Raw genomic sequence first — 14,094 nt, 5'->3', positions numbered from 1 at the left:
TCTTTAAATACCAACCAAAGAAAATTTCATTGAGCTCTTCTTTAACCTCAAAAACATGGAGAAGTTTGTCATAAATTTAACAGAATTGTCCTTCAAAAGTGTCAGAGATGTAGGTTAAAAAAATACATGCATAAGTCACAAGTCCAATTTTAATGGACTTGGACTTGTCACAGACTCGGATGCATTTTTACTCAGACTTGACTCGGACTTGAGCCTTTGGGACTTGGGAGTCCATCCGAGTCCATGACATCTGTGATGCAATGAAAAAATAAATAATAACAAAACAGAAATTAATGAACACATTTTTGTCTGCATGCAGCTGTATTATCCCCTGAAGTCGTAGACGTAGCCAGAGTTGTTTCACTGCGTTTAAGCAAACACGCACACACACACACACACACACACACACAAGCACGTGCACAGGCACACTCATCAGTCAACCAGTACGCTTGAATAGTATACAGAGACTACTGTATACCATCGACTACCGAGGTGGCTGGCACGACGAAAACATAAAGACGGGTATGTATCCAATGTAATAGAAAACTAAACAAGGCAGTTTCACACGACACAGGAGCTGACAACTGGTAATATTGCGTGTGGCATTTGTGCAGCCAAGACGGTGCTCGCATTGCAGTTTCATCACGGTTAAAAACTTAAAATCAAGAACTTCATGGAGTCGTCACCCACATCATGTCTCTTACAGTTTACTAAAAACAGCATATCGAAATAAAAATACATAAAAATAGTATTAATATTGGATATTAAGTCTTTTTAAGTGTAATATGTCTACACATCTAGATTTCTGTAGTCTCTTCCACACAGTGTTGTCAGCTTGAACTGCTCCATAATAGCTTGATGAATTAACTGTGTAACTTTTTAACTAGTCGGGGAAAAAAGTGTTATTGCTAAAGCAGACAGCAACTAAACAGCACCTATTTATTATTGACTGATTATTTTCAAAGCATTGACGAGCTCCTTAAAATACATTCTTTTACAGCATTTGTCCACCATTCACAACATTCAACCATGCACAATAAAATATTAGGATATTTTGGGCAGTGAAATGTTTTGTTTATAATTTAATTATAGACTATAAAAAAAATATATTATTTGATGACAGAGTTTGTGCATGAAACTTCATGTTACGAGATGAATTTAGTTGGTTATGACGTTTTTATTTTTAATTTGTATTTAATTTGTATTTTAAACCACCGGGTAACTTATGCAAGTTATTTTTTTTTCCCGTATCTCTGACACTTCTGAAGTACAATTCTGTTAAATGTATGACTCAGAATTATTATTCTCCATGTTTTTGAGGTTAAAGAGGAGCTCAATGAAATTTTCTTTGGTTGGTATTTAAAGATTTCATAATGATTGCAGACCAACGTGGCTGCCACTCAAGCAAATATCAATTTTTGTATCTTCTGCGGTAGCTGCTGTGAGACACACACGGACACATCAGGGATTTATGTACATGAGCAGCACACAGAACTGCCCTGCATTGTGCGGTTTCCCACAAATTAACTAGAAAATCATGTCCATGACGACATGGCCCTAATATTATCAGTGGGCTTTTCCAGTGTTTTTGGATGTAGCATTTGCAGTCAAATCATGAGACGTAACTTCTCAGAGAGTGCTAATTTCTACTGTGTTGACTCATTTATATGTACTGTATTTTCCCAAATCAGTCTGCAGATAGAGAAAAAAGATTCAGAAAGAAATCTCAGTATAGACTATTATTTCTTTAGATAGGGATCATTTTAAATAAAACTAAATTAAATTAACAAATTGAAAATGAAGTAGAAATAAAAACTATATAAAAATTGTAAACAAAATAACCTTAGTTGTAATGACTAACACAGCTTTTACTTTCTTTAGTCTATGTTTGAGTGGAGGGGAAAAAGCAACAAATTGAAGGACAGTTTTGTCTTCATACACCTAAAGCATATCCTTTATTCTGAAACCCCTTTGAAGTCTGTTCAGCAGGAAACTAATCATAAAATGAATATATGAAATGCAGCAGTGTTTTTTTTTTGTTACATTTATGTTGACAAACTGTTTTTCTTAGTTGTGAAGTTTAAAATAAGCTTAAAATATTGATGTTGAGTTTACGGTTACAATTCGAATTCAGATTCTTGAACAGATTCATTGAGACTCGGACTCGACTCGGCCTTGAGTCCGACTCTGCCCCTTTTCGGACTCGACTGTTTAAACACTTGGACTTGACTCGGACTCGACTAAGGTGGACTCGAACCCAACACTAATTAAATGTATATTACAGGTCAATTAAATATTTTGAAAATTGCTAAATTTGTTCCAAAAATGTTAGCAATTGCGCCAACTAGCTGTGATCTTTGCATGTAACAAATCTGATAGCAAGCACTGCAAAAATGAATTAAGGCTATTTCTTTGCACGTTTTGAGATAGTGAAACAATTATGTGTTATATGTCATAAGCATCATGTCTTGAGGAATCCTCAGCATTCTGGGGACAGCGCCACCTACTGGTCAAATCAGTTTTTTGTTTTTTGTTTTTGTGCTAAGAACTTTTACGAAATTTGGCCTAAAATCATGAGACTGGCTTCTTTGGACTTCTTAATTTTACTGTGGTCAGCCATATTACCCATTGGCCATTTTGAATCAAGTCTAAAAGGTACTTTTTTTTAACTCGTCCTGGGCTGTTTGTCTGATTCACATGATATTTAGTACACATCATCTACAGACCCTCTTGAAAAAATTTAATCAAAAGAATTTTGATTCGCTAAATCGTTCAGAAGATATAAGCTAATACATTTTGGGTATGACCCATTATGACTAGATGGCCTATATCTTGTGATTTGAATAATCTAACTTAACAAAACTCAGTACACATGGACAGCAGAACATTTTGAGGTCACATGCAAAATCTCATAAATTCCAGATGATGGGGGCGCTATAACTAAAATCCTACTTGTTTAACTGTGATCAAAGTGGTTGAAATTTGACACCAAAATAGTTGTGTCCACAGTATCTACAGTTCTTTCAAATGTAATTATTTTGGTTCTCTCTCCACTTGTGCTTGGACCCCGTTAATTGCAACTTGCGGCTATATTTATTATTATTAATATATGTACCTATTTATTAAATATTGGTGTGTTTTTTTATCATATTGCAGTTTTCACATTTTATAAGGTTTTCATTCTGTTTTATGATCTGTTTCGTGCCTTTACCCCTGTGGTAAAATCACTGTAAAGTGCAACCTGGAATGATTTATTTTTTGAATTACAATGGATTAGTGATAGGGCCACTTTGGTTAAAGGTTGCATTATGTTTCTGCATTTGTCCTATTGAAACTTCCATGACATTCGCAATTACAAGCAACTAAACCATTTGGAATGAAATAGAAAAATAATTATATACTGTATTACAAGCAAAAGCTAGCCTACTGATGCAAACCATAAAATGTGTTACAGAAATTACATCTTACAAAACATAATAAATTTCTAACCACTCAAAATGGGACAGAAAAAACTGTCCAATAACATTATTGTATATTTTGTTCCAGAAGATACATTGTAATCAGTCAAAGTAAAAATTAGCAATCCTCGTCTATTGCAACTAAATTAAGAAGAATTAATTTAATGATGAAAGCACTCCGAGACATATCACAGGGTTTGTCTTTTTTTGTAAATAGCTAACAGACTTTGGTTAACATCCCAGCTTAGCAAAATCACGATTTACTAATTGGCAAGTCAGAGACAGAAGGTCACTCTACAGATCATTTTATTGGACAAAAATGTATATGTTATATTGAATGACCCACATTTGTAGAAATGTGTTTATCTGCTAAAAGTGTCAACTTTTAAGAGTACACTAGCATAGACAAAACTCTGATTTTCATTTCATGGGGTCTTTAATTTATGTTGCATTTCTAAACACTAGTTTATCTGCGTATTTCTCTCTGATTGCTGGAGATGTAATGTTTCTCCGATGTGGATCTTCTGATGGCGTTTGAGGTTCTCTCCTCTGCTAAAGCTTTTCCCACAACGAGCACAGCAGTATGGTTTCTCCCCTGTGTGAACACGCTTGTGTTTCTTCAGGTCTCCGGCTTGACTGAAGCAGCGGCCACATATCAGGCAGCAGTATGGTTTCTCTCCGGTGTGGCACCTCTGATGTATCCGCAGGTTCCCCACACGATTGAACGTCTTGCCGCAAACCAAGCAAACGTGATGCTCTTCACCTTGAGGAGTTGAGTGGACACCCCTCCCGTATCCCAAATGCCTTTCTGGCGTATTGTGACTGGAGTTGATAAATGCCAGTCCATAGCCACTGGATTCATCGGTTAATACTGGACCTGAAGCAACAGGTTCCTGTCTAAAAGTGGCGACACTCAGATCTTCTGCAAAGTCATGGCTGCTTTGAAAAAGCTGCATTTGTGTAGAAATGTTCTTGTTACAATCAGATTCTGTCTTAATGTGCTCAATGGTAACGTCTGGCTTGCTGTCTGCAGATGATGCGTTTGATTCATGTGAAATGTTTCGTGTCCATTTAACAGTGCTGAGTAAATCTGTGCCTTTAACTTTTGCAGGTGTGCTGTCTTTTGAAACTGGACTTGTCTTCTGACACCCGGCTAATGTGAGAGCGACACTGAGGTCACACACTGTCTCTGGATCAGTCATGTGACTGCAGTCGCTCTGTGTTTGAGTCTGAGTGAAGTTTGAGTTTGTGTGTGAGAGCTTGTTTATCTGTTGCTGGTGAGGGACACAGTTAAATGATTTGGAGATGGTGGCATGTCCGGAAACTATGAAGAGAGGAAATGATTAGATAGAATTATTAAAGATATGGTACACCAATATATATATATATATATATATATATATATATATATATATATATATATACAGAATATTGCTGATACAGTTTTTATGTTATAGCAGATAATCAATATCAATGTTGTAAATCTATGCTGTTTTGTCATGAAGTATTTTTTGTTTACTTCTTTGGCTGGTATGTTTTGAACTTTACACTGACAGCTATGGGACGCAGCAACACAAAAGCAAAGGTTTTTAGTTACCAATGTCACTGTAGAAACTCTATTCACAGATGTATTTGTCACACGTTATTTATTATTTACACCCATTCTGCAACAAAGAGTGTTTGATAATGGGGGAATACTGATATAAAAAGTCATATTTATCTCCACATGGTGACCACTATGAGGGTGGTGCACCCTTATGTACAGTAGTAAAACAGCTTTTTCTAGAATACTGATATGACTGGACTGCAGTATTCATCTCAGGTGAATGTATCATTTTAAACAGATCTGTCTTTTGTACTATTCAAAATAGTGCACCTTTAACTACAATCAGGCATGAAAACATTACAATGTGCAGCAGAAAAGATGGACAGCAATTAAGTAGGGTACAATTTGGCTAAAGTGTATGACTTTCTTTCTTCTGCTTAAAACAAACGAAGATTTTTAGAAGAATATTTCAGCTCTGCAAGTCCTCACGATGCAAGTGAATGGTTACCAAAATTTTGAAGCTCCAAAAGGCACATTAAGGCAGCATAAAAGTAATCCAATTAATAAAAGGCAGCTAGGGGGCCTTTTGCCCCCATACTTGGGTTATAGTGATATACAGTAGATATAGGAGCAATAGTTATAGGGCAAAATTTCTCAACTTAAAGCACGGTCACATTACCTTCACATGTCCAAATTCTGCACACAAACCACAGTCATCACAAAGGGAATCCGTGTGATTGTTAATTTGTGTGATGCGGATTTCGCATGGAGTTTAAGTTTGTTGAACTTTGACAGGCGAATTTGCCGCATTGACCAATAGGAAGTTACTTGGTTTGGTAGTGACCTCTGTGTGGGTGATTCGTACACAGCTACACTGTTACACTCTTACTCAATCTTAAAAAGAGAGAATAAATAATGACTCAGATGAGCCACTTGTGTCTGTGCATCTTTACCGAACAGCACTCAGCATTAACAACGTTGCACTCAAATTGGACCATGCTAAAACATGAGTCACATAGCAATCACATTGTTACACACTGAACATTCACAATGGACAAGTATATCATTTTAGCACCTAATCTCTTTTTAACTTCACTCTCCCAGAGTATAAAGTGCAGCTTTAAAAAGAGGCTGCTTGGCAATTAGTTTTTACTGGCTTCACACGTAGTCAACATCCGCCCACGCCGTCTTCGCCCGAAGAATTTCGCCATTTAAATTTAAAAGTGACCGCGCCTATATTCAAATACTTCTGAGAGAGAAACTTACTTTTTGAGTAATAAATTAAGATAATGCTTATTCGTCGGGACCTGGGTAGCTCAGCGAGTATTGACGCTGACTACCACCCCTGGAGTTGTGAGTTCAAATCCAGGGTGTGCTTTGTGACTCCAGCCAGGTCTCCTAAGCAACCAAATTGGCCCGGTTGCTAGGGAGGGTAGAGTCACATGGGATAACCTCCTCATGGTCGTGATTAGTGGTTCTCGCTCTCAATGGGGCACGTGGTAAGTTGTGCGTGGAACACGGAGAGTAGCAAGAGCCTCCACATGCTGTGAGTTTCCGCGGTGTCACGCACAACGAATCATGTGATAAGATGCGTGGATTGACGTCTCAGAAGCGGAGGCAACTGAGACTTGTCCTCTGCCACCCGGATTGAGGTGAGTAACCGCACCACCACGAGGACCTACTAAGTAGTGGGAATTGGGCATTCCAAATTAGAGAGAAAAGGGGATAAAGAAAAAGAAAGAAAGAAAAAAGATAATGCTTATTCAAAATAACAATTTCAGAAAAGGGTGCACCTTTTCCTGTTGATTTCAATGATATTTTAAATGTCTTAATATCTCAAGTATTCTATAAACAAATGAATCTCTTTTGTGATTAGATCAGTAAATGTAACATTCTTAACAACAAATCTACTTCCCCCACTTAAGAAAAACAAAGTGTTTTATAGGAGCTTTTATTTCAAATACTAGCTTTTCACTTATTGGACAGTTATTAGCAAAGCTTTGATTTAATCACCTCGAACAAATCAAGGAAAATGACAAATACAAAATGTATCTCAAAATAAATGAGATAACTTCAGGGGTTCACATTAGCTACATACATTTAATAACTTTGAAAAAGCTGCAAATGTTAGATTAAATGACCTCAATATCAACCTTTAGACATTGCACGTGATGGAAAATGTTGCAGTGACAAACAGGTGTTTAGGGAAGTGCTGTAGTAGTTTTTGCTGCTATTTAGTGTTTGGGGGGGTAAATAAAATGAAAAGTAAAGACCTGCATCACTCTTACCCTCTCTCTCTTTGGCCAACTTCTCCAGAGCTTCTCGTAATTTTATGCGCAGTCGTTCATTTTCTCGCTGTGTTCTCGCCGTTTTCTCCTGATATTGTGATACGGTCTCTTTCACAATCTCAAGAACTTCGTGAACTGCCACCGTCAGTAGTTTGGCGACCTTCGAGTTCAGGTGCTCGAGTTTGGACATGACTGTATTGAACACGAATAAAAGAAACAAATACACCACCAGTGTCACAGAGAGTATTATACTTTAAGCACAGCACACACGACAGATTTGCTACACTAACAGAAAAGTACTGCAATGTACTATAGCACTAATACCATGCTTTTGGACACATAACCCACTTTATATAACAATATTATTATTTAGGTGAATTTTAAGTCCCTAGAAGTACTCAGTAAATACCATAATGTATGAATATTGTAATCATTCAGTACCATTACCACAGTACTTTTGTAAGGGGAAACACATTCAAATCAAAACTATAGAACATAACAGAATAGAATATAGAATTATATAATAGACAAATAGAATATAGAACTTTAAAATATAACACAATAGAATATTAAAGTATAGAATATAACAGAATAGTTCTAGAATAGAATTTAGACCTGTAGAATATCTCTTACCTTGAGTTAATCTGATCAACACAAGCTCACTGTTAAATATCTGATCGGCCTGATCAAACGTCAATAAAACAGTCTAACGTAATGACACATTAAAATAATCAAATGTATTGACATTTATCTGTCTTATCCCTTCATTACTTTATTCACGATAATTACAATTTATATATTTACTCAGATATTTATTGACGTCAGTCCACAGAGCAATATGTAGCACAACACTTTCACTTCCGGTTACATCTGATTTCAAAATAAAAGTCCATATCCTTACAACAGCAAAATTGGGCAACTGCAACTTTCTAATAAAACACAACACATTTTAGAGACTTTCTCATACAATACATATGCCATTTATATACTAAATTAAAATATAAACTTCAGTTTCATTTTATTACATTGCACATAACACTCAAATGCTGTTAAAATTATTATAAATCACAGATAGAGCCAACTATTTATAGTTTGTTACTGACCATCTTTTAACAGCCCATAAATGAAATACACAAATTTATGATAAATTATAAACAAATAATTTGTCATATTTAACCATCAGAGACCCAAGCATAGATTTAATGAAGAAGAAAAAAACTCATTTAAAGCATTTTTAGGAAGCCACTGGTGATATATAAAATATAATGCATAATAATGTAAAATTATTTCAATCAGTAAATGTTACTAAATATTACAGGTCAAATAAATATTTAGAAAATTGCTAAATGTTTTCCAAAAGTGTCAGCAATTGCAGCAACTAGCTGTGACCTTTTTGTGTGAATTTAGCATGCTGTGGCAGTAAATATGCCATTTTCCCCACCAAAGTTTTTGATGTGACACAGTTCAGAGTGTTAGCTATTGCTTTGTGTAGTTTTTATGTCATTTTTACCCATATTTTGTATTTTTTTGGATTTTTCTCCCCAATTTGGAATGCCTCGTGGTGGCGTAGTGACTCGCCTCGATCTGGGTGGCAGAGGACGAATCTCAGTTGCCTCTGCGTCTGAGACCGTCAATCCACGCATCTTATCACGTGGTTTGTTGAGCGCGTTACCGCAGACACCTAGCGCGTGTGGAGGCTAAACATTATTCTCCGCGACATCCACACACTACTCACCACGTGCCCCACCAAGAGCGAGAACCACATTATGGCAACCACGAAGAGGTTAACCCAACATGTCTCTACCCACCCTAGCAACCAGGCCAATTGGTTGCTTAGGAAGCCTGACTGGAGTCACTTAGCACGCCCTGGACTCCAACTTGTGACTCCAGGTGTGGTAGTCAGCATCTTTACTTGCTGAGCTACCCAGGCCCCTGTTTTTACCCTAATGAATATTCGATATCATTTAATTCCTTAAAACAAATGTTGCAATTCTGCCAATCTGGGGCTGCATTCCACTTCACTTTTAACATCCACTCGCTAACTACCCAAAGCACTTCCCTTCGGTGGAATCCCCGCTGCCATTTTGGAAGTCCGTTCCACTTTGTTTAGTGACTGAGGGAAGTTTCTGTTGACAGAACCTTAACCCCTCGATTTTGACCGAGGGAGCGAGCCTACTCTGATTGATTCAGGCAGCTCCATATCCCACAATGCAACTCGATTGTGACTTGACAGCATATCGCGCTTCATCAACCCCACCTCCACACAACTCTAATGTTTGATGGAAGTGAAGTTAGGTCAATTAAGCAGTTTAGAAAATTTATATTGAGATTTAACAGCATAATACTTGTAGCTACCTTAAACTGTTTATCACACTGTTTATAGCCTATGTGTTCATTGTTATGTTAACATTTTTGTTTGTGTAAATCTTGATTAATCCTTTCTAACAATTCATTCTAACGAAGAAAAAGAAAATGTAAACATTAGAGATTTATACAGAAGCCTCTGAAATCGATCTCCGAAAACATTTTCTCAGGTGCAAAAATCACTAAATAATTCCACTAATTGACATCAGCTTTCAACATGCTCCAAGCGATCAAGGGTTAAGGGTGTTCCAGTTAAACCCCTTGCACATCTTCCGCCAGTAGTGGACACTTGCGCAACGTAAACAGTGAGACGGAGTGAAATTTGTGAGGGAAGGGGATACAAATTTGAAATGTAATGCTGCCTAGTTCTCTGAGAGTTAAAATGACCCCTATGAATTTGACTCTTGTGTTCCATGTGTGAAATAGATATGGAACAACATTTGGGTGAGTAAATGATGACATCATTTACATTTCATTTTCATAATTGAGCCTTTAACTTGGTGCCAAACTGATGCCAAAGCCAGCTTTGCTTCAACCTCCAGCCAGAACAAACTACTGTAAGACACTAAACAGAAAATTAGCAACCATTTTATAATTTCTAGGAACAAAATTTGCTTTTTTAATAACTGATATACATACAAACATACCATATAGCTAAAACTGGCAAGAGAGGAGACAACTAGACAGAGAAATACAGAGTTTATGAATGAAATAAGGTGCATGTCGCACTTTGTTGCACATTTCCTGCATTGTTGCAATGCAGTGTAAAAACATGTATTCGCTGATGTTTCTGCAGATGACTGGCCTGTCTGAAAGTTTTTCCACACTGCTGGCAGCTGTACGGTCGTTCTCCTGTGTGAACTCTTTTGTGCCTATGGAGGTTTCCAGCATGACTGAAGTGCCGGCCGCAGTAGATACACGTGTAGGGTCTCTCGCCAGTATGGCAGCGTTGATGCATACGGAGGTTCCCAATTCTACTAAAAGTTTTTCCACATATGAGGCAGCTGGGGCGGGCATCATTATCTAGTTGGCCTTGTCTAGGCTGCTGGCTGTCTGATATCAAATTCGGATCTTCATCATAGGAGAACGTCTCCGCAGATGAATTGAATGCATCGGCACTGACACAGGAAGCCAGTGCAGAAAGATCTACATCAGCTACAGGCGTCTGTGGAGGAAGTACACTCTGAGCTAATATGAAGCTTGCCTTTGTGTTCATAATGAAGCCGTTCTGGGGAAACGGTTCTTCTGCAAATTGGTTTTCAGGTTCAGTCTTGATTTCATGAGGAGATAAACTCTTATCACTTTGAGATATAATGCTTGCTGCAGATGCATTCGAGGATATCTTACTAGCAGTAGGTTTGTCACAGGTCTGGTGGTGAGAGGTGCTCACGCACGCCACAGCACTCTCATTTGAGCCACACGCGTCTCTTTCTGCTTCATTTAGTTCAGGTAATGTTAACTCAACACAGATATAGTCCGAGTTTTGCAGGTATCCTTTACTGCATGGGTCCTGTTTGAGATGTGTTCTGTTGTGCACTGCTGTACTGGTGTTTGAGTGCTGACTGCATTGACATTGAGTTGACAGGTCTTGTCCAGAGATGGGCTGAGAACCTGTAGGGGAAACAAAGTTTATTAATGTTTACTCAGTTTAATCTATTATTATAAATTGGACTGTTATAGGCTATAAATTATAGTTGAATGAGCCACATTCAAAGCCAGTCAAGGCTGTGCATTACAGCGATTTTACATAAGGAAAGCCTCAAACAAGTATATGAATGTAAGCGCTTCTAGCTACAAAGTGAAAAGTGTCAAACTGCAACTCAGAACGCAAACCAAGTACTTGTTACATTAATTGCTACAAGAGGTCCAATAGAGGCTTTTAGTGTAAACGGTCTTCCTCATGGTAAGTTTTCATCTTTCTTGTTTCACTACTGTCACAGCGGAGCAACGGTTTGAAGAGAATTTTGCTGAGCAAGTCAGAGTTAGTTACTGGGACTAGGGATGCACCTATATGAAAATGTTTTGCCTATACTGATTTTAACAAAAAGCTATTTGCCGATACCGATATTTTGCCACTTTCCTTATTTTGTCATCAGATCACTGTTTTGCTAAAGAATTATGTTTTAAAAATGTACAAAGGGGCACAAAAGCTTTTGTTCTTACAATAAATAATTTCCATTGAACATGGATTGGATCTGTTGGAACACATGATGACAGGCCAAAATTTTAAAGACAGCCACAATAAAAGATAAAAAGATGAAAATAAAAAATAACTAAATATGACAACATACTTGATATGAAAAAAGGTTATTTTTTACTTTTAAAACATTTTTGCACTTCTGTTTTTGCAGTTCAGAACAACAGAACTCACATTTTACATGTTTGTACTGTATATAACAGAACATCACAAATTCATATTATGCATATATTGGGCAATTCCATGGAAATGTCCACCACATCATGGAAAATAAAAAGTTACCAAAGGCACAAAACTCCCTTTTAAGGATAATGGAAAATGCTAACCAGACCGCTAGAGGGCGCCGCTTGCTTACACAATGCTGACTGAAGCGCAAACAGAAATTGTAATCACACAAGACCATACTGCGATTTCAATCTTAACTCAATCAATCATGCAACCTTAATAGATAACATACCAGTCAAACATTTGCTGGTTTCAAAGCGTTTTGGATAGTTTTACCTCATCATGTATTGGTAAGTGCCACTTTCACAACTGTCATGTCTGTAACAATGTTTTTTTTCCTCATTAATGTGAGATAAAAAAAGAATAAAAATGAAATATTACATGTTCTTAGGAGTGCCAACCCTTCTACATTCTGTGGCGATCATTATTTCTGGATTGTGCATTTAAATTTAAAGAATTTTTACAAAATGTGTTACTAATTAATTATAAATGAACCATCGGTTTTTCATATCTGCATTTTCATGTTTAAAACCTATTTGCCGATGGTTTTAATTTGGTCAATAATTGTCTGATAAATATCGGAGGCCGATACATCCCTAATGATTATATCAAAAAGAACGTTTTTATTTCAGAACCAGAACCTAAAAGGATATAAAGATATCTTTAATACTTCTAGTGTTATAGGCACACCAACTTTGGAAAACAACACAAAATTAGTTTTTTTTTTTCCAAACATTTGGACTCACTCCATAGGCATATAATGCAACAAGGGGTGCTGAAGTCAACTGATTTTAATAGAATAATGGACCTACCTATCTATGTGTAAAAGTAAAACAATGGCACTGCTCTCTTTAAAAAGTTATTTTTGTTTTGACCTGTAGTTTTGCTTAATGGTCTCTCTACAAAATAATGCATTACTCAGTAAATATTGAACCATGACATTTAATATTTTGTCTGTGTATGTTTTGATAGTGTATCTTCATTCAGAAAATGTATTAACAAACATTTCAACTGGGGGAACTTTCTCACATTTGGTTGATTTGACATGGAAGAATACCCCTGTTTACGGTTGCAAAGCAGTCTTTTATGACTGTTGCCATCGTTTTATAAAAGCAAAAAGCCACTCCAGGTCTTGCGTTACAGCGATTTCACCAAGGGTTAATAATAACATATCTGTGGTAAAATATAGTGAGTAACAAATCATCTCTTTAATAATGACCTTTGTCCAGCTTCTCCTGTAGCTCTTGTAATTTCCTCCGCAGTCTTTCGTTCTCTCTGTGTGTTCGGGCTGTTTTCTCCTGATATTCACAAACTGTTTGTATGATGATCTCTGTCACTTCATTCACTGCTGATGTCAGTAACTTCATTACACGCGCGTTCAGACGCTCAACTTTAGACATGACGACAACACGATTCGTTCACTCGAAAATCAACCCGACACCCACTGATATAATGCACGATATCATGCACGGTTAAATATAATACTGAGCAGGTTTACTGTTCAACAACACGGTATTATTATTATTATTATTATTATTATTTTAAATAAAGTAGAATTCATACAGCACGTATGTTATTAACAATGCTTAATGTATTTCCGCATCGCGTCTAAACAAAATTGTCATAATAAAAGTCTACTTCTTCTTCTTCTTCTTTTGGCGTTTTATCGCGGATGGCAAACAAACGATAGGTGCATTCCCGCCACCTACTGGGCTGGAGTGTGGACCATTGACGGAATGGGAAAATAAATAAATAAATAAATAAATAAATAAATAAATAAAAGTAAATTCTAAATACTATTAAACAGTTTTCAAGTCATTATGCAGCAGTGTTTTAAGAGTAAGATTTCTTATCCCCATTTCTCTTATTTCTTCCAACAGAAATACTCTTTCATTTTCATAAGCAGTACAATATATTAGTACATGCTCTACAGTTTCTGCTGATCCACATAATCTACAATTCCCATACTCATGTTTGTTCATTCAAAGCTGTGTGCCCAAGGCGAAGTCTGGTAAT

At 36.8% G+C, this 14,094-nt stretch overlaps 1 protein-coding gene across 2 annotated transcripts; it reads right to left on the bottom strand.

Annotated features, from left to right (window-relative positions):
• Positions 1-1,880: 1,880 nt before the first annotated feature.
• Positions 1,881-13,695, bottom strand: LOC127423009 (zinc finger protein 329-like). 2 transcript variants are annotated; one of them, XR_007894258.1, is made up of 4 exons: positions 13,298-13,695; positions 7,926-11,267; positions 7,293-7,484; positions 1,881-4,782 (listed from the first exon to the last, which is right to left on the bottom strand). XR_007894258.1 is itself a non-coding variant. In XM_051666979.1 (4 exons), the coding sequence occupies exons 3-4, from the start codon at positions 7,480-7,482 to the stop codon at positions 3,920-3,922; spliced, it is 1,053 nt and encodes a 350-aa protein (XP_051522939.1). In that variant the 5' UTR covers positions 7,483-7,484; positions 7,926-11,267; positions 13,298-13,695; the 3' UTR covers positions 1,894-3,919. The 2 variants fall into 2 exon arrangements, 1 of the variants encoding a protein (XP_051522939.1); XM_051666979.1 differs by having other exon boundaries at positions 1,894-4,782.
• Positions 13,696-14,094: the final 399 nt, after the last annotated feature.

The sequence above is a fragment of the Myxocyprinus asiaticus genome, chromosome 32 (assembly GCF_019703515.2).
Source record: "Myxocyprinus asiaticus isolate MX2 ecotype Aquarium Trade chromosome 32, UBuf_Myxa_2, whole genome shotgun sequence".
Taxonomy (NCBI): domain Eukaryota; kingdom Metazoa; phylum Chordata; class Actinopteri; order Cypriniformes; family Catostomidae; genus Myxocyprinus; species Myxocyprinus asiaticus.
The sequence above is the reverse complement of the archived record's forward strand: the minus strand, read 5'-3'. Positions and strand labels throughout refer to the sequence as shown.

What these genes read in the sequence shown, in the direction of transcription:
- LOC127423009 (XM_051666979.1), bottom strand. Translation starts at nt 7,482, where the DNA reads ATGTCCAAACTCGAGCACCTGAACTCGAAGGTCGCCAAACTACTGACG. An exon ending in GTTGGCCAAAGAGAGAGAGG is followed by an intron (nt 4,783 to 7,292) that starts GTAAGAGTGATG and finishes CTCTCTTCATAG; the next exon opens with TTTCCGGACATGCCACCATC.